The 22,734-nt window shown below is 36.6% G+C and overlaps 1 protein-coding gene and 1 pseudogene across 1 annotated transcript; both read right to left on the reverse strand.

Annotated features, from left to right (window-relative positions):
* Positions 1-186: 186 nt before the first annotated feature.
* Positions 187-6,223, reverse strand: LOC125250584 (annotated as a pseudogene).
* A 13,902-nt stretch (positions 6,224-20,125) lies between these two features.
* Positions 20,126-21,933, reverse strand: LOC125262536 (C3a anaphylatoxin chemotactic receptor-like). The gene is given in 4 exon segments (XM_048181341.1): positions 20,126-21,085; positions 21,087-21,110; positions 21,112-21,389; positions 21,619-21,933. Coding segments are annotated over 3 exon segments (885 nt in total). The 5' UTR covers positions 21,262-21,389; positions 21,619-21,933; the 3' UTR covers positions 20,126-20,374.
* Positions 21,934-22,734: the final 801 nt, after the last annotated feature.

The raw sequence follows: 22,734 nt of genomic DNA on the forward strand, positions 1-22,734 counted from the left end.
ACCAGAATTTTTTTTAAGCAGCACAGTTTGCACAATTTATGATGATATTTCTGTTTTGAAATGTTTTTTATATATATTAATGTTTTTTTATTATTATTGCTGTAATATTTCAGTTTTTCCCATTCAATGAGATATGAGTCTAAAGGCTTGACTGGATAGTGAGGGTGTTACCTAAATTACCTAAACAATGGTTGTGACAATGAGAACACTTTGACTATAATTGATGCTTGCCATGTGATACTTTTATTGAAAGAATCTTTATGGAAGAATTCAAGAATAACATTTCTTCCTTTTTTAGTTTCCATGAAGTCACTATACATTTCTAGTAACTATATCGATCCACTGAATATATGCTGAAATCTTAGTATACCCATTAGAATGATCAGATGAATTACAGCGTAGGGCACTGAAAGATGTGACACCAACAGCAGTGTTTCCACAAACCAAAGGACCTCCTGAATCCCCCTGTTAAGAAACACAGATCAACACATCAGTAGTGAAACCAGTTCATACATTACCATAAAGTCTGTGAATCATCTTTTGAACGTACTTGGCAGGATCCACCACGGCCATATACACAGATCATCTGTGAGACTGAGTATGATGGTCCCCATCTATTTCTACATTCGTTGTTATTCATTATGGACACTTTTGCCTCCATTAGAACATTGCTCACTAAGCCATCAGTCATCAGTCTTCCCCAGCCGGCAACACTACAGGCAGCCTCTGGTTTTACATCTTCTCCTTCATTTGGTAACGGCAACACTCCAACCTTTTTGTTTAGTTGGACTTTTTTCTCTAGCTGTAATTAAAAAATACAACAATTTACAAATACATCTTTTATATCACTGAAATTTGTTGATTATACTGTTGTTTTTGAGGTTATTACAGAAGCTGAAAAGGCAAAGTGGAGATTTTTTTAATTTTTTTATTTGCCTCTTTATTTTATGCTGTGTGTAATTTTTCATGTTTTCTGTCTTTTTTGTCCATTTTTTGTTGCTAAACAGAGCAATTAATCAATAATGTAGAAAACAGGCTTAAAGAGGCACTTGGCCAGTGTTAAATAATTTCTTATTTCTTGGGCTTCACTTTTTGACTTTCTCTGTGTCTTGGGATTTTTCCATTGTGCACATCATGCACCTACCTAGACAAAGCAAGAAGTAGTAGTCCTTGGACACACTGACACTCTCACACATAACCAGAAGTTGAAGACACACACACACATTAACGCACATACATTTCTTATTTGTTATTATATTTCTTGAAATGCTATACATGTTAAGGTTTGATTCATAAGTTGTATGATTGGATGCTCAAGACATCCTGGAGATTTTTAAAATAAGAAAAATTAAAACATAGTGGTTTGTGCTACTGTTTTCTGACTGGATATTATTTTGAAAAACTAAATTACAGCTTGCTACCTTCAAAAGCATGATGTCATCATAAGGTTGATAAGGAATTTTTTCTTCATATTTTGGATGAGGGATGTAGGACTTCACTCTGATGTGATCTGAACTCTTGCTGTCCCTTAAGTCATGAGCACCAACAACAACCATCAGAATATTAAGTCTGTTGAAAGAGCGTATTGGAAATGGTCATTTATGTCATAACTGATAAACAGGTTGCACTTCAGACATTATAAATCATTTTTACTCAACATTTCAGTTCACGCTAAACAATCTCTTACCCGTTCCAGCAATGTGCAGCAGTCAGGACAAACTGATCAGAAATGAGGAATCCACCACAGATATGGTGCCCATATGCCTGAAGAGAAACCATGTTGAAACCATGTAAGGTCTGGAGTGGGGTCTGACTTCATTGCCATTCACTATACCCACATTCACATGAGCTGAGAGAGAGATAGTGCTGTTAGTCAACTTATTCAGCATATACCAATTAAACACTTGTAAAAGTCATTGTAATATGCTGTTAAATAATCAGTCTCACCAGTGAAGGTCAGGTGTGGCAGCAGAGAGGCCAACAGGAGCAGATCATCATGTAGGTCCCCCTCCTGACTTCAGCAGCAGATCCTTTAACTCCTCCAAGTTATCATGTGGGGCCTGGATCTTTTTTTTTTTTTTTTTGGCCCCGCACATTTCATGAATTTTCAATTGGATCAAAATCTTGGTAATTTGGAGGCCAAGGCAACACATTAATCTCTTTAGTTTCCTCAGACCATTCCTGAACTTTTTTTTTGCAGTATGGCATGATGCATTATGCTGCTGAAAGAGACCACTGCCATCAGGGAACACTATTGCCATGAAGGAGTGTATGTGGTCTGCAACAATCTTTAGGTAGTGGTACGTGTCAAAGTAACTGCCCAGAGCATAACACTTATTTTGTAGATTTTGAGTTTGAGCTAAAGAAGCTGAATTTACCATATGTGTCTAATTTTATTCCTAATCTTGACCAACAGTTTTGAAGTTTTCAGTCTTTCATCATTCAAATAGATATGAGCCATACTTGCATGAATCAAAATTGAGGGTGTAACCCAGTGGCGAGGCCAGAAATCTTTAAGTGGGTGGACCTTGGTGAAATAGGGTGGACCTCTATTTTTTTTCTAATATATATATATATATATATATATATATATATATATATATATATATATATATATATAGAGCTTGTTGTTTATTCACTTCATTTTATTATCACGGGAAATGACGTGGATGATATGTGAATCAGTGTCCACCATTTTGCGAGCAATAAAGAAAAGTGCCACGTCGCAATATTGAAAAATATTTCCATTTTAAACCAATGAAGACGAGCCAGGAAATCACACAACCAATGTGCAAACTTTGCGTGAGAGTTATGTGGGTGAAGAAGTCTCAAACTCCAGTCAATTATTCACTACAGAAACAAAGTAAAAACCTGACTTGAGTTTTTGGCATCCGACGCTGCAATAACGGCGCATATTCCCTTAGAGATGAGAGATGACTCTAATTTATTTTCTTAATATTTCTCTTGTGGCCCATAGTAAGAAAAAAGGTTTCGTTAATTTGAGAAGTATTTCGTGTTAAACAAGTTGTTCTTTAAATGAGGAGCTATCTAATTAATATTTTATTGTCCTCGCAGCGCGTCGGTTATGCGGTGATGCGCTATGATATCGCGGGGCAAATTAATTGCAATATTAATTTAATAATAAAAGTAGCATGATAATAATAATAAAAAAAATTAATAGCCCTGCATGCCCATCCACTATATGCCACTGTGAAGGAATAAACGGCATTCGGACGCGGCATCAAATCGATTAACTGTTTTATCCAAATTCACGCACAGACCGTTCAGTGTTTACTGCAATGTCCGAGTCTCTCTTGTCTCATGTCTTTTCAGTCGGCGCAAGCAAGAAACATTTACTAGACCGTGGACTAGCTTTGACTCCCTGAACAGTGTCCGCGCAGCCGAATTTTTATGACCATTAACCGCGTGTGCATGCGTCCGAACGCGTCTTTCCGAGCTCATGGGCAAAGTTGAAAGGCCCGCGCGCTCAAGGGCAAATGAGTATCTTAGAAAGATTTGCGCGCTCAACTGTGCGCGAGACGGAGGGGAACGTGGGAAAAGAAGTCCGCTTAGGCCTTAACCGCTCCAAATTAGTGGACTGGAGCTGACGGATCACATCGGGAATAACATGGGGGGGCATTTGCTTGTTTGGAGAGTTACCGTCATAATGGTGTGGGGGAAGGATACTGAACCAAAGCTCGATTTAATTTAATTGTCATTACTTCATTTTTAAATTGGTTACACACAGCTGACTACCACAGAATACATTGTTACTGTTGAATAAATAGGCTAATCAATCACGGTAAAAATTAAAACAAACCGGCACACGTAGGCTATTATAAACGCGACTCATGGACGGTGACGCACGCTGCATAGAAACAGCTGCCGCCGCGACTCTGGAAAGCTGAGTTTACCGGCGCAATATAAACATATCATGTTATATGTACTTTTAATAATACATTTTTCAAATCATATATAGGCCTTCGCAACAGATATGACTATTTCCAGACCCAAGTAGTGTCTGGAAATAAAATGAAATATTCTGGCACCTTTGATTGGGTGGGCCAGCCATCAATCTGGGTGGGCCAGTGCCGCCCTGGCCCTTCTGTAGCCTCGCCACAAAATGGCCAAAATAATTCACTTGGCCAAAATGGAAATTAATTTTGTGCCCCCCATGTAATATTGTAATATGGTTGGCAATGAAGACACTTTGAATGATTAATGCTTGCCATGTGATACTTTATTGAAAGTTATACTGAAGAATTGAGTAACTCACTTAACATTTCTAATGCGAGAGAGAAAGAAAGCCCGTTTTGACCTGCTATTAAAGGGGACCTATTATGCAAAATTCACTTTTGCATGGTGTTTGGACATAAATGTGTGTTGGCAGTGTGTGTACACAACCACCCTATTGTGATAAAAATCCACCCACTCCTTTTTTTTTAATCCCCATAAATCATAAGCAGTGTCTCAGAACAAGCCGTTTCCAGATCCCTGACAGTGTGACGTCACAAAAGCCACATGTCCCGCCCACAGTGTTGACTGACACTGAAGTTTGAACACAGACCCGCCCTGAGCGCGTTCATAGCGAGTCCGCCATTGCTGCACTGACGAGAACGCCTCCCAAGCGTTTTAGGTGTTCTATAGCTGGATGGATTAATCCACATAGCTCTCTCCATTTAATACCTAAATCTGAGTTGCTGAAAACGAGGTGGATTAACTTGGTTTTCCAGGAAAATGATCCCTCAGTTCTGCCGAAATTCGTTTATGTCTGCGCGATTTCACACCGGACTGCTTAGTGAACGAATATCAATACAAAGAGACAATACAAAACAGAGACTGTGCTAAAAATGTGCTACTCAAGGATATACAAGTAAAAACTGTTCGTGATCCAGCTTACAGTCTCCAGATTGATACTGGATACGGCAGTAATGAAGGTAAGGGCACTTTATTACAGTTCATCTGAGCTTATTTACGGGTATAAAGTTTATCAAGCACCACCCGAAAGGCATAAGGTGTTTATATATTTGTTTACTGTTAGCAAATAACACAGAAACACTCGTTAAAACTATGTTGGTGATGATAATACAAGGGAAAGAGAGAGAGAGTTTATGGATAATATTTTAATGCACACTTGCAGTGTTTTATTAAGCTCTTACAGTGATTTTCTAGAGTGAAAACAGACGCTTCATCTTTTGTGTGAAGCACAATAAACGTCATAAAACTCATGGGTAAAGTTTTGGCCATCATTCGGACGGTACAACAGGCCTGTACTAATATAGTAGATTAAAAACAAGAAGACAATCGTAATTGAACTAAACTATACCTGTTCTATCTCCATGCAGCATATATTTGCAGTTTCTTACATTATAGTGCGTCCTGACTGAATCCTGGCACTGGAGAATCAGCTCTTGAAGCCCCGCCCTCTTAGCACGATCGCAGCAGCTCATTTGCATTTAAAGGGACCGCACTGAAACGGCTCGTTTTTGCTCAACCACTAAAAGTAGCAATTTTAACATGCTATAAAAAATTATCTGTGGGGTATTTTGACATACACATACACACTCTGGGGACATCAGAGACTTATTTTACATCTTGTTAAATAGGGCATAATAGGTCACCTTTAAGATTAGTGGTGGGAGAAATTACGCTTTTCAAAGCTTCAAATCAATTCGCAAAATGATTCAGTTTCGAATCGTTCCAAACACTATACGCTGGTGACACCTGCTGGTCAGAACAGTGTAAATGCAACAAAAACTCAGGCCAAAGATGCATAAAAAATATATATATACACCTACCTGAATTTATGGTCAGGAGCCGCTACTGGTTAGAATGTTGGAAAAATACAGTACAACTTACCGAAATGTCAGTCTCATGTAATTGATCAATCACATCAACGTATTTGTATCTCAGGAAAGCCATTTAAAGGGTTAGTTCACCCAAAAATGAAAATTCTGTCATTTATTACTTACCCTTATGCCGTTCCACACCCGTAAGACCTTCATTAATCTTCGGAACACAAATTAAGATATTTTAGTTGAAATCCGATGGCTCCGTGAGGCCTGCATAGGGAGCAATGACATTTCCTCTCTTAAGATCCATAAAGGTACTAAAAACATATTTAAATCGATTAACGAAGGTCTTACGAGTGTGGAACGGCATGAGGGTAAGTAATAAATGACAGAATTTTCATTTTTGGGTGAACTAACCCTTTAATGACCATGTTAGCTAGAAAAATTAACCATTGGCTAAATTATGCACTATATTACATATTTATTATATTTTTACTCATATCATTAAAAATATTATAATGTTATTAGTATAAAAAAATGCGTTATATTCATTTGAGTTGTTAATTTAAACCTTTAACAATAGCCTATAGGTCTACCAGCTAACAGGGCTCCCTGTATGTTTACAACATTAGTTGACAGATTTTTCCCTTGAGAAAAATTAACATATACTGTTCCTGATGATAATCTGAATTAATCAATATTAAACAAGATCGGAATCAAATAGCAAGCTTATGAATTGAAATCGTGAAATGTGTGAATTAGTTATGGTGAAAGAAGTCTTATATTTATAAACCTCTCTTCACTTTCTATTACTTGTATGTGTAAGGCAAAATGCTTTAAATTATGTTTGTATCAAAAACATTTCGGTGACAATTAATGCTGTGTACAAGATTGTACGTAATTGAATAAATTGAATATGCTAAAAACAAGCACTAATGATAGAACAAATAAAAGCAAAATTAATCAACTGTACAAGACAAAATCATTTCAAGAAAACATGGTCCCAATGTATCTAGAGTATTTCATCATCATGAGTTCTTTGTACATCAGATTGAAATCAGTGTGGATTTAGTTGAAAAATGACATTGTTTAAATACTGCCAGATTGTGTTCAGTGAAGTTGATTTATCATCCATCGATCAAGAATTAAGTTCCAGCTGAGGAAATGAAAATGAGGTATATATTGAGTCATTTTGACATTTAACAAAATATTCCTCCTCCCCGATGGTAAAAAGCAGTGATGCTTTTCAAAAGCTTAAAAAAACCCCAAACATAAACCTAAAATTTAAAAAAGTAAAAAAACACGCATCATGGAGCCAGAAGGCACACAAACCAGTAGAATCTATGAACAAACTAAGCACCTGCACTATAAACATACAACAACCTTTGCAAAGTAGTTAGAAAAACAACTAGTAGACTCATTGAATTAAATAATAAATGACTTAAAACAAAGATGATCACAGGAGCAACTCCATCTTTCATCTTGACAAATCTATGCAGTGCATTCACTCTTGTTACTGTTAAACTAACGCTGGATGTCGTGCATGAGTTTGATGGAGCGAGGCTGGAGGTGTCTCACAGGATCAGGTCAGTCTTTCGGCCTCAGTTCACCAGCACAGTGACGTCTGCAAACGTCCACTCCAGGTGAGAAGATGAAGAACAGGGTGAAGCTCTACTTGAAGATCAGGAATAGTTTGTTGAGTGGGACGCTTTTCCTCATTGGTTTGCGACAGTGACGTGTTTAAAATATGTGGGGGCAAACTAGTCAGCTTTAGTCATCCAAGTCCTGAGAAGATGATTCTACTTTGCTTTTCTTTGTGGGTGGAGAACCATCTTCACTTTCCAAAAACACACAAAAAAACAGAACATTTTGTCAATTTCTCAAGTCATTTCCAGTCTCAATTATTTTCTTCTGAGTGAGAGAGAGAGAAAAAAATACACAGTCAAAAATCCACCAAAATATCTGACTTCCTATTGGTCGGAGCTAATGACTGTAAATGAGAAAGTTGTCCAGCTTAATGAGAACAATATGTGTACCGAGTTTGGTGACTGTAAACTGACCCCCTACTTTTGTCAAAAGGTGGCGTTATAGAGGCCCTCCTCGTCACCAGTTTCTTTGCCCATGTCTACTGGATGACAGTCCTGACGTGTGTGTCGAGTTTCATGCAATTTGAAGCATGCTGAGAGTCTCAAAAATCTGCCAAAACAAATATTAAAGTTTGATCTGTTGCTGTGGCAACAGTGTTTGATAATATCAAAAATCTTTTCACAGGTCTACATTCACTGTGTCTTGACATTTTTCCAACGAATTTTGAAGCAAATTGGGTAAAAAAAAGGAGGGTGATCTCAAAGTATTTTGATAGTGACACACTTCGTGCTGCCGGTTGGTGGTGCTATAACTTTGACTCACAATAGCCCCATCCATGTGATCGGCCTCCTACAACAAATACACAGCTGAGGTTTCATAAAAATCAATCAATGTATGCAGAAGTTATAACACACTTCCTGTTTCCCTTATCTCGCCATAAATTTGTTGCCTCGCCACAGCCAAACCGTTCAAGATATAAAAAATCCGCTCGCAATTTAGCATCTTCAATGACTTTATGCTGCCCGAGTTTGGTGGTGATCGAATTAATTGCATAGGCGGAGTATATCAAATTCCAGAGCATGCATTTTTTTAAACAACCCATAATAGCCGACTTCCTGTTGAGTCGGCGTATAACTTAGAGCATGAAAGTTGTTCGGCCCAATGAGGTCTATATGTGTACCGAGTTTCATACTAATACATGCAAGCGTGTTTGATAGTTTTCGGATCCCATTCATCCCATGCCTGGGTCCCAGCATCTGTGGCGTCCTAATGGCCGCAGATTTCAATATGTGTGCCCATTTTCAAAAGTTTTTGAGCACGTTAAGGCCCCCAAAATGCCCCGGATGGTTGAAAAATATAATAGTCCTTAGAAAAACAATAGGGCCTTCGCCCTTTCAGGGCTTTGGCACTAATTAAAGCTGCAAGCAGGGTTGAAAGGGTCCTCTCACCTGGGACCACCACCACCACCCCCTGGCCTTAGGAACACAGTGAACAATGGGCAAGACATACAATTGAGTGTGTAAATATAAGGGAAATATGGCATAATAAGTCATTTTGATGTGCCACGTTTCCTACTGCCAGCAGGTGGTGCTTTGACTAACTGAATATTTGCATGTAGATGTGTTCAGGCCAGAACTCTTATCACACAAGTATGGGGCAGATTGGACATTGTATGCCTGAGTTACAACAACCTCCTCTTTCATGGCAAAAATGTTTGCAATTTATCAAGGCCATAAGATTAGACTGACCAAATATGATGTTGTTCTGGTTAAATCTCAGAGTTAATCACAGTGTAAAACATGACATTTCCTGTTGCCCGCAGGTGGCGCTTTGACTGTAACTGAATATTGTCATGTAGACGTCTTCAGGCCAGGACTCTAATAAAACATGTGAAGTTTGGGGCAGATCGGACATTGTATGCCCAAGTTTCCTGTTTCATGATGAAACATCAAATTTTATCAGGCCGCTATGGTCGCGCTTTTCAGCAAAAACTCAAGATCTTCGCAATTTAACTTTGCAAAGGCCTTTAGATTAGACTGACCAAATATGATGTTGATCTGATTAAAGCTCTAGAAGGAGTTTCTTAAAATACAGCATCTGGAAATGGCAAAAACGGCAAAAGTTCTCATTTTCTGTTGGGTTTTCAGAGTTTGGATTGTTGGATTAAAACTACAAGTTCTGCTGAGTCTGGAAAATTCTGTACACCATAATCATCAGTGCAGTGGCAAGGAACCCAAACTCCATCAGGTGACAGAATGGGGGAAAAAAAACTTTGGGAGAATCCAGGCTCAGTCATAGGGCCAGTTCTTATCAACAAACGGATCTACAGTCAATTAAAAACAAATCTGCAAATGCATCCTATTGTTTGCCAGCGATGAAGATCTTTATATGTTGAACTTCGTATGCTGTCTGTGAAAAATTCAACAGGTATCGATTTCATTCAATTTCAATTCATACAGCCAATAGCCACACATTTCACATCTTAACAAGGCTACTTTTGTAAATTTGATGGAAGTAAGTCTTATTATATTTAATATATTAGGCTATATATTTCGTAATTTTTAATTTTTTGTCATAAATCAATGCAATTGGTCACCCTTTAAGTCTGTCAGTGTTTACAGTTTTGGACATATACAGCATGGGTCTAAAGTGACCTGAATGAGTTATTTTCTATATCGCATATATAACAATAAATTAATTTCATCATTCATTATTCCAGGTATTACTCAATAAACTTCATTTTAATTTTTCCTTTCTTTTTGAATGAAATTTTTTTGTGTCATTACCTTTCTAAAGGCCAAAGTATACTTAACTTTTTATGCGTACGTGAGATTTTTGTAACTTTTTATAATTTCCGCCTGATTTCTGTAACTGTGTATGTGCAACCTGCACATACACATTTAAATTGTGTTCGACTGTGCGAAAAGTATACTTTCAGCATTTTTTACAGTGATGTCATCATCCATCTCAGTTCTGTTGAGGACCAGCCACTAACACTCTAGATAAAGAAAATCAAAAGCACAATAATATTTTCAAATACACATCAAACCGTTGATCGATACACTTATTATATATTTTCACTGTTGGACAGAAACCTTGTTCAAAACTGTTACTTTTCAGGAACACTGATAGATGTAAAAGGTGACCAGTAGCATTGGTTTATGACAAAAAATAAAAATTCTGAAATATATTATATAGCCTATAATATGAAATATAATATGACTTTCATCCATCAAATATACAAAAGCAGCCATGTTGAGTCGTGAAATGTGTGGTGGATGAAGAGTTTTCTGCAATAAATATGTTCCTACTTGCGAAAATTTGCAAAGGTTTCTATATGGGTCATTTTTGACCCATGTGTGTAAAATTGATGTAGAAATACAAAAGCTGTGTTTATAAAAAAATAAAGAAAAAATAAACACGATTTGTGAAAATCAAAATCAAGATATTTAAGGAATACCTGGAATAAATAAATGACAAAAAACATTTCTTTCAAAGATTCAGCACAGAAACACTCAGTCATGATTGAAATAACATAGGAAATGAATACGGGTCATTTTTGACCCATGTGTGTAAAATTGATGTAGACATACAAAAACTGTGTTTGTTTATAAAGAAAGAAAGAAAAAAATGAACATAATGATTTTTGACAATCAAAAACAAGATATTTAAAGGGATAGTTCACCCAAAAATGAAAATTTGATCTTTATCTGCTTACCCCCAGAGCATCCAAGATGTAGGTGTCTTTGTTTCTTCAGTAGAACACAAATGATGATTTTTAACTCCAACTGTTGCTGTCTGTCAGTCAAATAATGCTAGTGGATGGGAACTTCTACTATAAGAGTAAATAAAACTAGAAACGATCGGTTTGTGCGAGAAACCGAACAGTATTTATATCATTTTTTACCTCTAATACACCACTATGTCCAACGGCATTCATCTGATCGCGCTCTGACAACGACAGTGATGGCTCGCTCTCATTGAAGTATATGCGCGAGACATCACTGCCGCTGTCAGAGCGCGATCAGACCAAACGAATCGAGTGATGAATGCAGTTGGACATAGTGGTGTATTAGAGGTAAAAAATGATATAAATACTGTTCGGTTTCTCACACAAACCGATCGTTTCGTGTCCTAAGACATCAATGTGTCGTCACGAGCCGCAGGATTTAATTTGGATTTGTCTGTCGTGTTTTATTTACTCTTATAGTCCAAGTTCCCGCTGACTTGCATTATACCACTGACAAACGGCAGCGGTCGCAGTTAAAAATCATCATTTGTGTTCTACTGAAGAAACAAAGACACCTACATCTTGGATGCACTGGGGGTAAGCAGATAAACATCAAATTTTAATTTTTGGGTGAACTATCCCTTTAAGGAATACCTGGAATAAATGAATGATAAAATGCATTTCTTTTTTAAGATTCAGCAAAGAAACACTCAACCATGATTGAAATTACACAGGAAATTAATACGGGTCATTTTTGATCCATGTTGTGCATTAGAAGGAGTTTTCATAGCTTATGCATCAAAGGGTTAAGTAAATTCAGTATTGATTCATTCCGATGTAAGAAACTAGTTATTAATTTAGTTAATTTATCTATATCAGGACTGGAGTAAACAGTGATGTGTGAACAGCTGAACATAAAAGAAGATATTTTGAAGTTGGTAACAGTTGATTGGCCACATTAACTTCCATAGTATTTTTTTTCCCTCTATACTATGGAAGTCTATTTGCCATATTCTTCAAAATATCTTCTTTTGTGTTCAGCAGAAGAAAGAAATTCTTACAGGTTTGGAACAACTTGAGGGTGAGTACATGATTGATCCTGAATGATTTTTGGGTGAACTATCCCTTTAAGGTTGATTTTTGGATAGTTTTACTTTTGCAAAAGTTGACATATCCTGTAGTGTGAAATGCTAAACCCCATCTAAAACTATTTTAAACAGCTAATCCCTTTATAGCCTAAATATCATGCATTTATGAGCTCATATTGAGAGACTTTGAAATATTAGTACACTGCAGGACGACTGTTAAGATGGTAAAATGGTTTTTAAAATGGTTAATTTATTAAATGGTGACCATTCGCAGGACCTGAGATAGCATACTTTCCCTATAGGCTATGTTCATAAAAACCTATAATCTTGGTGTTGATAAAAAAGGCCATTATGAATCAACTGGTACCATGAGAGGGCGCTGATGCCGTTTTTATTTTATACATATTTTTTAAATGAATTATTAAAATCTATCTGCATACAATCATAACATATTGAGAGTGTGCATTTGTGTGTTGTAAAGTCAAATTTGTGTATGTGCGTGCATGGGTGGGCGTGGGGGATTTGGGTGAAAAGAAATCTGACTGGCTAGTTTAGTTTTGTTGCTTTTTCCCACACATGAAAAATTACATTACAGATAGTTAATGTTTAAAAACAGGCTCAAAATGAGTAAACACTCTCTAAAACAGATACTTCAATTGAAAAATTTGTAAAAAAGGCTTAAAACTTTTGATTATGGATGGACAAATGAAGCCTCTTAAGATCCTTTTCACACCTAGGTTTATCTTTAGCTGGACCGTACAACCATATATATTCTCCAAAACATTCACATAACACAGTTTCCTCCAACAAACAGCCTGTTACACTTTAAACTGACAGCACTGCCTATTTTTCTGTTCTGCCTGTCTTTTTGTTGTGTGTTTGTCAATATGTAATTCGTTCTGCTTTTTGAGATTAGTCATGTCTCTGCTCTTATCACTCCTCTCTGACTGTTGATTGATATCATGTTTTCTAGCTTCAGTTCCTCTGTATCTTGCAAGTCTTGCTTTCGTAATGTTTTAGTCACTTTGACCAAAGACCTTTTAGACCAGATTCCATTATTCTGAAATTCTACTGTGTGCTGGTCAATTATTTATACTATTTTATCTTTTTTTGAGATTAAATCTTTAAATGTTTTGTTCTTTGGTCCATGTAATGCTTCACAATTCAGTTTTCAGACCATACAATTCAAATGCAAAAATGAAAAATTGAAACGAAGCATTAATTTTTCTTGTTTTTCAGTTACTTCATCAGTAAATATTTGCCTTTTGTCAATTTTACTTTTGCTAAATTATGACTTTGGAAACAATCATTTGAATAAATGAAATCTAACAGATTTTCTATTTTTCCATTTTTTGTCTTGTAATTTGTGCCGTGGGATGTACCATTAGCACGGTGGTGTGGCCGTGGACTACTATCATCTCATTGATGTAACTGCTTTATTTACACTACACGCATGCTGAGGAGTAGTTTAAAAGACTGAACACAGAGGATGACCCAAAGTGCATAATTTTTATTATTAATAGCCTAACTGTGCTAGGGCAGTCTCGGACTGGCCATCGCAAGCAGCCGGGAAAAGTGAAATCCCAGTGGCCTGGCTGATCAGTTCAGTTCAGCTGGTCAGTTTATTTTCAGTGGGATAGGCAACAGACGGAGGCACGCTTGCCAAGGCCTTCATGTCAAGCATGAAAGATAAAAAGACTACCAAGCGAAAATAATTCACTTCATTAAAAAAAATGGTTAGGTTTTTAGCTCTCGTTTGTAGAAGCCTACTATATATTTCATATAGCTACTCATGCTCCAAGTCAAGAGCACTCTACGATTTATTTCGGTTCATTATGTTGGATTCCCGCAGTAATCATTTGGGTACACCACATGGAATTAAATAAAGTAATGGAATAAGTCAATAAATAAACAAGATAGGCAATGTGCCAAATCAAAATAGGCCTATTTGTATTTATTTATTGTAATTAATAATTGAAAATAAATAAATCACGTGCTCTTGACTTGCAGCACTATAGCTATAACAGATTCGCCTCATCTTTGGCGAACCACCTCTACTGTAATGAACAGAGTTAACTGTGCTAGATTCAAGGGCATTTTAAGCTAATGAGAAGTGCGTGAAGTGCGGAAGCTCAAGCGGTTGTCGTGGTAACAAACAATAGGGACTTTAAGCAAAGAAACTAACAAGAATTAACAAGAACTAACAAGAAGCGACACCAAAGACTATAGAATAACACAAGACGTGTCACTCGTTGTCGACAAGTCGACTCGGTGTCAACGTTATTTTGAATGGAAGAAAGTGTAACGCGCAATATGGCGGAATAAGTCCCGACCTCCAAAATAAGAGCCAATCGCTGACTGGTAAAGTCATTGCATCACTGCAGCGGCCGTTAGAAGCACCGGTTTCTATAGAAACAGTCAGACGTGTGCCTCCGAAATGAGGCACAAGAGACGCGCATTTAGGACTGCGCGTGCGCATTAGGTTGATCCAGCCTGAAAAATACTTTTTTTTGTCATGTCAAGTCAAGTCAAGTCACCTTTATTTATATAGCGCTTTTTACAATGCAGATTGTGTCAAAGCAGCTTTACATTGATAACTGGTACAAAATTTTTGCTGCACAGCAGCTCTTAAAGAATAGTGTCAATGCAGGCAGATCAAAGCACTGTTGAATAAATGTCAAGAATACTGTTGAATATCAAATGTCAAGTCAAATGTCAAGTGTCCCCAACTAAGCAAGTCAAAGGCGACAGCGGCAAGGAACCCAAACTCCAACAGGTGACATCAGGTGGCAAACAGGTGTTAAAATGGAGAAAAAAAAAACCTTGGGAGAAACCAGGACTTAGTCGGGGGGCCAGTTCTCCTTCTGGCGAACAGTGCTTTGTTACGAATCAGGTTGCTATCATAAGTCTGATAGGATCACAACAATCAAAGTATTTATTTCAGTTCCATCCAGTTGATGATCGTATTCATCACGCCGGTATGGACGGTTTGTTGAGGAACTGTGGCTACTGGCTGTCGTGTCGATGAGGCCTTCACAGTGGATGATCTAGTTGACTCGATCTCTGCTGATACTTCAGGGCTGCGTTGTGGTCGTGTCCAGTTGAGGATCGTATTCATCACGCCGGTATGGTCGGTTTGTTGAGGAACTGTGGCACTGGACTGTCGTGTTGATGATGTCTTCACAATGGATGATCTAGTCGACTCGATCTCTGCTGATACTTCAGGGCTGTGTTGTGGTCGTGTCAAGGCACAGGTCCTTGGTCTCAGCTGGATACGGCCCAGATCCGGTTGACTACGGTAAACCTCAGGATAAACAGAAAGACTAATATTAGCATAGATGCCATTCTTTTTCTGATGTACCAAGTACATCTGGTGTTATAGGAAGTGTTCCTGGTTCCGGCTGACCTAATTTATGCAGCCTAATAATCCTTTAACGGATTTTAAAATATAAATTGATAATGTGTTATGTGTATGCCAGGTTAAAGAGATGTGTTTTTAGTCTAGATTTAAACTGACAGAGTGTGTCTGCATCCCGAACAATGCTAGGAAGATTGTTCTAGAGTTTGGGTGCCAAATAGGAGAAGGATCTACCGCCTGCGGTTGATTTTGATATTCTAGGTATTATCAGCTGGCCTGAATTCTGAGATTCGCAATAAACGTGAAGGATTATAATGATTTAAGAGCTCGCTTAGGTACTGGGGAGCTAAACCATTAAGTGCTTTGTAAGTAGTTAGCAAGATTTTAAAAGGAAGCCAATGCAGTGATGACAGAACTGGGCTAATATGGTCATACTTCCTAGTTCTAGTAAGAACTCTAGCTGCTGCATTTTGTACGAGCTGTAGTTTATTTATCAAGCGGGAGGAACAACCACCCAGTAGAGCGTTACAGTAATCTAGCCTTGAGGTCATGAACGCATGAACTAACTGTTCTGCATTTTTCTTTGAGAGCATATGTTCGTAGTTTAGATATATTTTTAAAGATGGAAGAATGCGGTTTTGCAGATGCTAGTCACATGGCCTTCAAATGAAAGATTGGTATCAAAGAGCACACCCAGGTTCCTAACTGAACGATGAAGACTTAACAGAGCAGCCATCAAGTGTTAGACAGTATTCTAGGTTATTGCGTGAAGTAGTTTTCGGTCCAAAAATTTAGAATCTCTGTTTTTTCTGAATTTAGTAGTAGGAAATTACTGGTCATCCAGTTTTTTATATCAGCTATACATTCTGTTAATTTAGCGAATTGGTAAGTTTCATCAGGGCGTGAAGAAATATAGAGCTGAGTATCATCAGCGTAACAATGAAAACTAACGCCATGCTTCCTAATGATATCTCCCAAGGGTAGCATGTACAGAGTGAAAAGCAATGGTCCTAGTACTGAGCCTTGCGGTACTCCATATTTAACTTGTGATTGATATGACATCTCATCGTTTACTACTACAAACTGATAACGGTCAGATAAGTATGATTTGAACCATGCCAATGCAATTCCACTAATGCCAACATAGTTTTCGAGTCTATTTAGAAGAATATTGTGATCAACAGTGTCAAATGCAGCACTAAGATCCAGTAACACTAATAGAGAGATAGAACCACGATCTGATGATAAGAGCAAATCATTAGTAACTCTAATGAGAGCAGTCTCAGTACTATGGTATGGTCTAAATCCTGACTGGAAATCCTCACAGATACTATTTCTTTCTAAAAAGGAACATAGTTGTGATGAAACTGCCTTTTTTCTAGTATTTTTGATAGAAAAGTGACTAATGATAGTAATTGACTAATTCTCTAGGATCAAAGTGGTTCTTTAATAAGAGGTTTAATAACAGCCAGCTTAAAAGTTTTTGGTACGTATCCTAGTGATAAAGATGAATTAACAATATTAAGAAGAGGATCTATGACCTCCGGAAGCATCTCTTTCAATAGCTTAGTCCGTATAGGGTCTAACATACATGTTGTTGATTTTGATGATTTAACAAGTTTAGACAATTCCTCCTCTCCTAAAGAAGAAAATGAATTGAATTTTTCTTCAGGGACACTACAATGCACTGTCTGACACAATACTGTAGTAGACGGTTGCATGGTTATAATTTTCTCTCTAATATTATCAATCTAAAGAAGTTCATAAAGTCATTACTGCTATGCTCTTTGGAAACATCAGAAGTTGAAGCTTTAATTTCTTGTTAATTTAGCCACTGTATCAAATAAATACCTAGGGTTGTGTTTATTTTCTTCAAAAAGTTTTGAAAAATAGGCAGATCTAGCAGTTTTTAAGGCTTTTCTGTACTCAATCATTTTCTCTCTCCACGAAATGCAAAATACTTCTAGTTTTGTTTTCTTCCAGCTGCGCTCCATTTTTCTAGCTGCTGTTTTTAGGGCCCGAGTGTGCTCACTGTACCATGGCGTTGGATTAATTTCCTTAATCTTTTTTTAAAAGCAAAGGAGCAACTGAGTCTAATGTGCTGGAAAAGACAGAGGCAATAGTTTCTGTTGCAACATCGAGGTCTTCTAAGCTGTCTGGTATGCTAAGGTGATGAAACTGATTAGGAAGATTATTTATAAAGCGATCTTTAGTGGTAGAAGTGATGGTTCTACCATATTTATGGCAGGGAGGCAGTTTAGCCTCTTTGACTAAATGTAGTATACACGAGACTAGATAATGATCTGAGATGTCGTCACTCTGCTGCAGAATTTCAACGGCATCAATATCGATTCCATGTGACAATATTAAGATCTAAAGTATGATTACGACAATGAGTGGGTCCCGACACATGTTGTCTAACACGTTAGAATGTCTGTAAATGCCAATCCCAATGAGTCTTTTTTATTATCTACATGGATATTAAAATCACCAACAACAAGGACTTTATCTGCAGCTAGTACTAATTCTGATAGAAAACCGGCAGAAAAAAGAAGCAAATGGATCACTGCAATTCACAGAAATGGCTGGACTGCAGGCAGAGAAAAATGGATTTGCAGTTATCATTTTGTCAAATTGTTGGATTTTGAGGTAAAGTCTATATATATATTGTATATATTGTATTGTTATATATTGTGTTGACAACTCATCAATTAAATATTTACCATCTTATATTCTGCATAATTGTGTGTTTTTAAATAAACACTGACAAAAACTATACAAGTTTTAGGGCAATATGACGATATATATAACATTGATATAAGTGATTACTCGGATTTAAACCTGCCAATATTGTAGTTATAAAATATTCACAGGCAGATTTGCTTTATGGCGTCAAAATCAGGCACATATAAATGTCAGGAAACATGATTCCTGGCTGCATGTCAATATCCATCAATTAGGTTTATTTGACAAGTTGTAAGAAAAACTTTCGAGTCCAACCTTTAGTGTAATCATTTTACTCGCGTTTTTGCAGTCATGCAGCAGGTTCTTTTGCGAATCAGTCCAGCTGAGAAAGCGCGTTCGACGGGAAAGTGACGTCGAAGCATACCCTCTATTAGCTCCCTAGGTCATTAATTAGTATATCGTGTACACCAGAAGTGCCCAATCCTGAAACATCACAACAACATCACTACAGTTTATGCTGAAATTATCATTAAACAACTGTTTTCTTTTTCAAAACATCTATTGGTGTTATTAGGCTGTTATTAGTATGAGTTGGCTCGTGCAATTTATGTTTTGTGCATCAGAACCATGATCACAACATCCATTAACCCTCTACTGCAACCATGTTGATGGCACATGAAAAAAAAAAAAATATTCCACATAATTTTTTGGTCCATTTGGGAACATTTTATTGATAAAAAAAAATAGAAAAATTTGTCAACCCCAAAATATTTTTTTTTTGTTGCCTCAGGGCAACATAGTCTATTTTAGTATGTTTTTAATAAAATAAGGCATCAATTGATTGATCAAACATATCTCAGGACAGAATAACTCAAATACTAATCAATAAAAGTGCAAAAAGACCAAAACATGACCAACAGGGGGCTGTTTCAGCACGTCACATGGCTCCATATTTTCTCCAATGAAAAGTGCTTTTTTCACTTGTTTGTATCCATTTAATCACCCACAAAAATACGAGTCACCTTTACTGGCAAGTAGAGAAGTATTTTCAAGAACTTTTCATTATATATCATCTAGTGTTTTAGAGAAAATAACAAAAAACTGTGCTGCCTCAAGGCAACATTGTACCATTGCATAAGGCCATACAGGCATAATAGGTTTCAGTATAAATGTATTATATTTGTAAGGAAAAGAGTAAGAATTATCTAAATATATTTGACTTTCACATGATTTTGTAATTCACGTTATAAGAATAGTAATTTACTTACTATATCTGCATTTATTATGATATTCACATTTTCTATAGCACTTAGAAAATTAAAACACAAGTGCACTGGCAGTTGATGAGGGTGATGATGAGGGGTCATACTGTGATGAGGAAGATAAAATCATAGTGACAATCCGTCACGGAGAGAGTGAGGGTGAGAGAGAAGATGGAGATGAGGATGAAGATGGATATGATAACTTGATATAGCCTAATAACATAATAATATGATGGTTTGGTAATACTTGTGTTATGGTACAATGTTGACTGAGAGCAACCGCTGCAATAAAATGTTACTTTTTATTAAATATGAAGCTTTTAATACATTAAAAACTGGATAAATTTGTTCAAGTGTCTAGTTAAGGAAATTGATGTTTTCAGTAAGTTTTTTTTTTTTAATTAACATGAAAATGGCAAATGTTTAAATTTTTCCATTTTATAAAAATAAAATAAAACTTATAAAAATAAATAAAATAAAAATAAAAATTATGAAAATGTTTATTGATATTGTTAAAGTGTCCAATTTTAAGCAGGAAAAACAACACAAATAATATTTTTCATCAATGATATTATATTGCGTACCATAGAGGGTTAAATTTTATTTTTTAAAAGAAATAACAAAGGCAAAATATTTTTGTCAAGGTACATTACAAGAGTATTTTGGTAAAGAAAATAATTCTGAGAATAATGCAGAAACATATATATATATTATGTATACATTAAATTGGGGATGATTTAAAAAGTTTTTTTGTTTTTTTTTTTCCCCCTTGAAAATAAATCATAAACCACAGTGGAGCTATAGCCTATACTATTTTTGGCAGCTGTTACAGAAACATTTTTACAGTAAATCATTTGCTGTGACTGGGTGGATCACGGCATTTGCATTCCTTCCTCAGAGAAAGCCCTTTCAAAAACACGTCTTAGAGAAAGTTTAACTTTGTTCTTAAAATCCTGCCCCATGAAGACATACAGAATGGGGTTCAGGCAGCTGTTGATATACGCCAAAGAGATGGCCAATGGATCCACTGCCAAAGCCATTAAAAAACTTGAATCCTCTCCGTACCATATTATTAAGTCCACCATGTGATACGGCAACCAGCACAGAAAAAATGCCACAATAACAGCCAACATGATGCGAAACGCTCTGCCAGAGTGAAAATGACTGCTGCCTAACTTGTGTGCGATGATTCCATAGCATGATGTGATGCATATGAGAGGTATCAAAAAGCCAAACACAAATCTGATGATACTCAACAATCCAGATGTTGACGCATCTTCTTCATCAGCAAGAAACGTGCAATATGTGTTGTTCAAATGCTCATTAGTGAAAGTATGTCTTAATATCATAAAGGGCAAGCTGAGCACCAAAGCCAGAACCCAGGCCACTACACAGGACAGCCGTGCAAAGAACAAATTGCGATGATTTTGAGCCCAAACCGGTGTAATCACCTGGGTGAACCTATCTAGACTAATCAAGCTCAAGGTGAAAACACTGGCAAACATGTTAATAACTATAACAGAGGGGAGAATCTTGCACATGACGGATCCATACGGCCAGTGATGGTCAAGAAGGATCTCCGCCTACACTGAACGGTATGGAAAGGCAAGCACAGGAGGTCAGCTGTCGCTAGATTGAGAAACCATATTGTATTAACAGTCCTCTTCATCTTCATTCCAGCAATGTACACAACAAAGATGTTTCCAGGAACTCCGAGGAGAAACGTCAGGCTGTAGACGACCAGAGAAATCACCCTCATAGAATTCCTCAATCTGGAGACACTGAGTATGTCTCGTTGAAATCAAATCCACTTGAGTTCATGTCTTTATTGTAATAAGACTCATTCATTTTGCTTGAGTTGATGTTGTCCAAAGTGCTCTATATATCCTGTAAATATCATATATTATTAGTCAAACATTCATTCATTTAGCAGATGCTTCTATCCAAACTAATTTATAAATGAGGAAAATAAGACAATATTCAGTATTATTAAACAATAATATTTATATTTTATTAAATATAGTACTCAATATATTTAATACAAATCATACTTATATGCTCATTTAGATTAGAGTTTTACAGATCAGATATTACTGACTTACAAAACCGTACTCACCTCACCAGCTGCTCTGTACTTGCTAGTGATTCTTCACCCCTTTCACCACAGGAAATGGAAGGAAGTCCTAATGATTTGATGAAAAAACTACAGAAGAACTATCTAGAATATTCTTGTGGCACAAACTAAAGGAGTTCTAAGAAAAACAAAAATTATGCAAAATAGCTCAACATTGTTGGTAGTTTGAGTTTAAATGGCTTTTAATAATGTGAGTCACTAGAAGATTTTCAAACATTATTATTTTTAAATACTTTTATCCAAATCTCTTCTGCCATTTTCAAAACAAATAAAAAATCCTGTGATGTCATTGTGGGAAAAGAGATGACATGGTGAGAAAGCTACCTGTGTGAGGGATGAAATGTTTTAAGCGACAGAGAAACACATCCAGTGACTATAGAAGTCTCAATCAGCTCCCTACAGGGACGTGCACAGACATTTTGGGGGGCAGGGGCTCAAGTGGAAAAAAAGGGCACTTCTCATAATTATTTATTTAACAAATAATAAACCCTTAAATATATTAATAACTCTGACTCCCTTATCAATTTATTTTAATTCCCTCACTCACGGTTTCAATCCACAGATTTCTACAAAATAATCAGTTCACACAGAACCATGGTCTTCTTTAGTATTCACTGGGTTTATCACAAGAGCAGAAAACAGCAAAGGAAACTATACAGAGGCATGTTTTCCACACTACTATTTTCAAGTAGCTATAGGAGCGGACATAGTTTCACTAATAATTTGTTTATTTTGCACAAATCAATAAATGTTTTAATTCTTTTGGGTTATTGGAATTCTTCTTTCATGTAGACAATTTTAAGATTTTGGCTATTTTTCTTTAAGTCTTCTTTTACTCTAATGAAAGAAAACTTAAACCTAACCCTACACATTTAATGGTGTTTGTTTTAAGCCTATCTGTCTGTTTGCATCTGTAGATTTCTTCTAAATTAACCAAAACAAGCTAATCTGCATATTTAAACACACAAGAGTTTTTTCCCCCTGAAATGTTATAATTCATAATTAACAAATGCCTGCAGAGGGCGCCAAAAGCCTGCTATTTTTTTTGTTACACTGCACAGCACGACAAATCCACGATCAAAGCCAACCCATAATTAA

Source organism: Megalobrama amblycephala, linkage group LG1 (assembly GCF_018812025.1).
Source record: "Megalobrama amblycephala isolate DHTTF-2021 linkage group LG1, ASM1881202v1, whole genome shotgun sequence".
Taxonomy (NCBI): Eukaryota; Metazoa; Chordata; class Actinopteri; order Cypriniformes; family Xenocyprididae; genus Megalobrama; species Megalobrama amblycephala.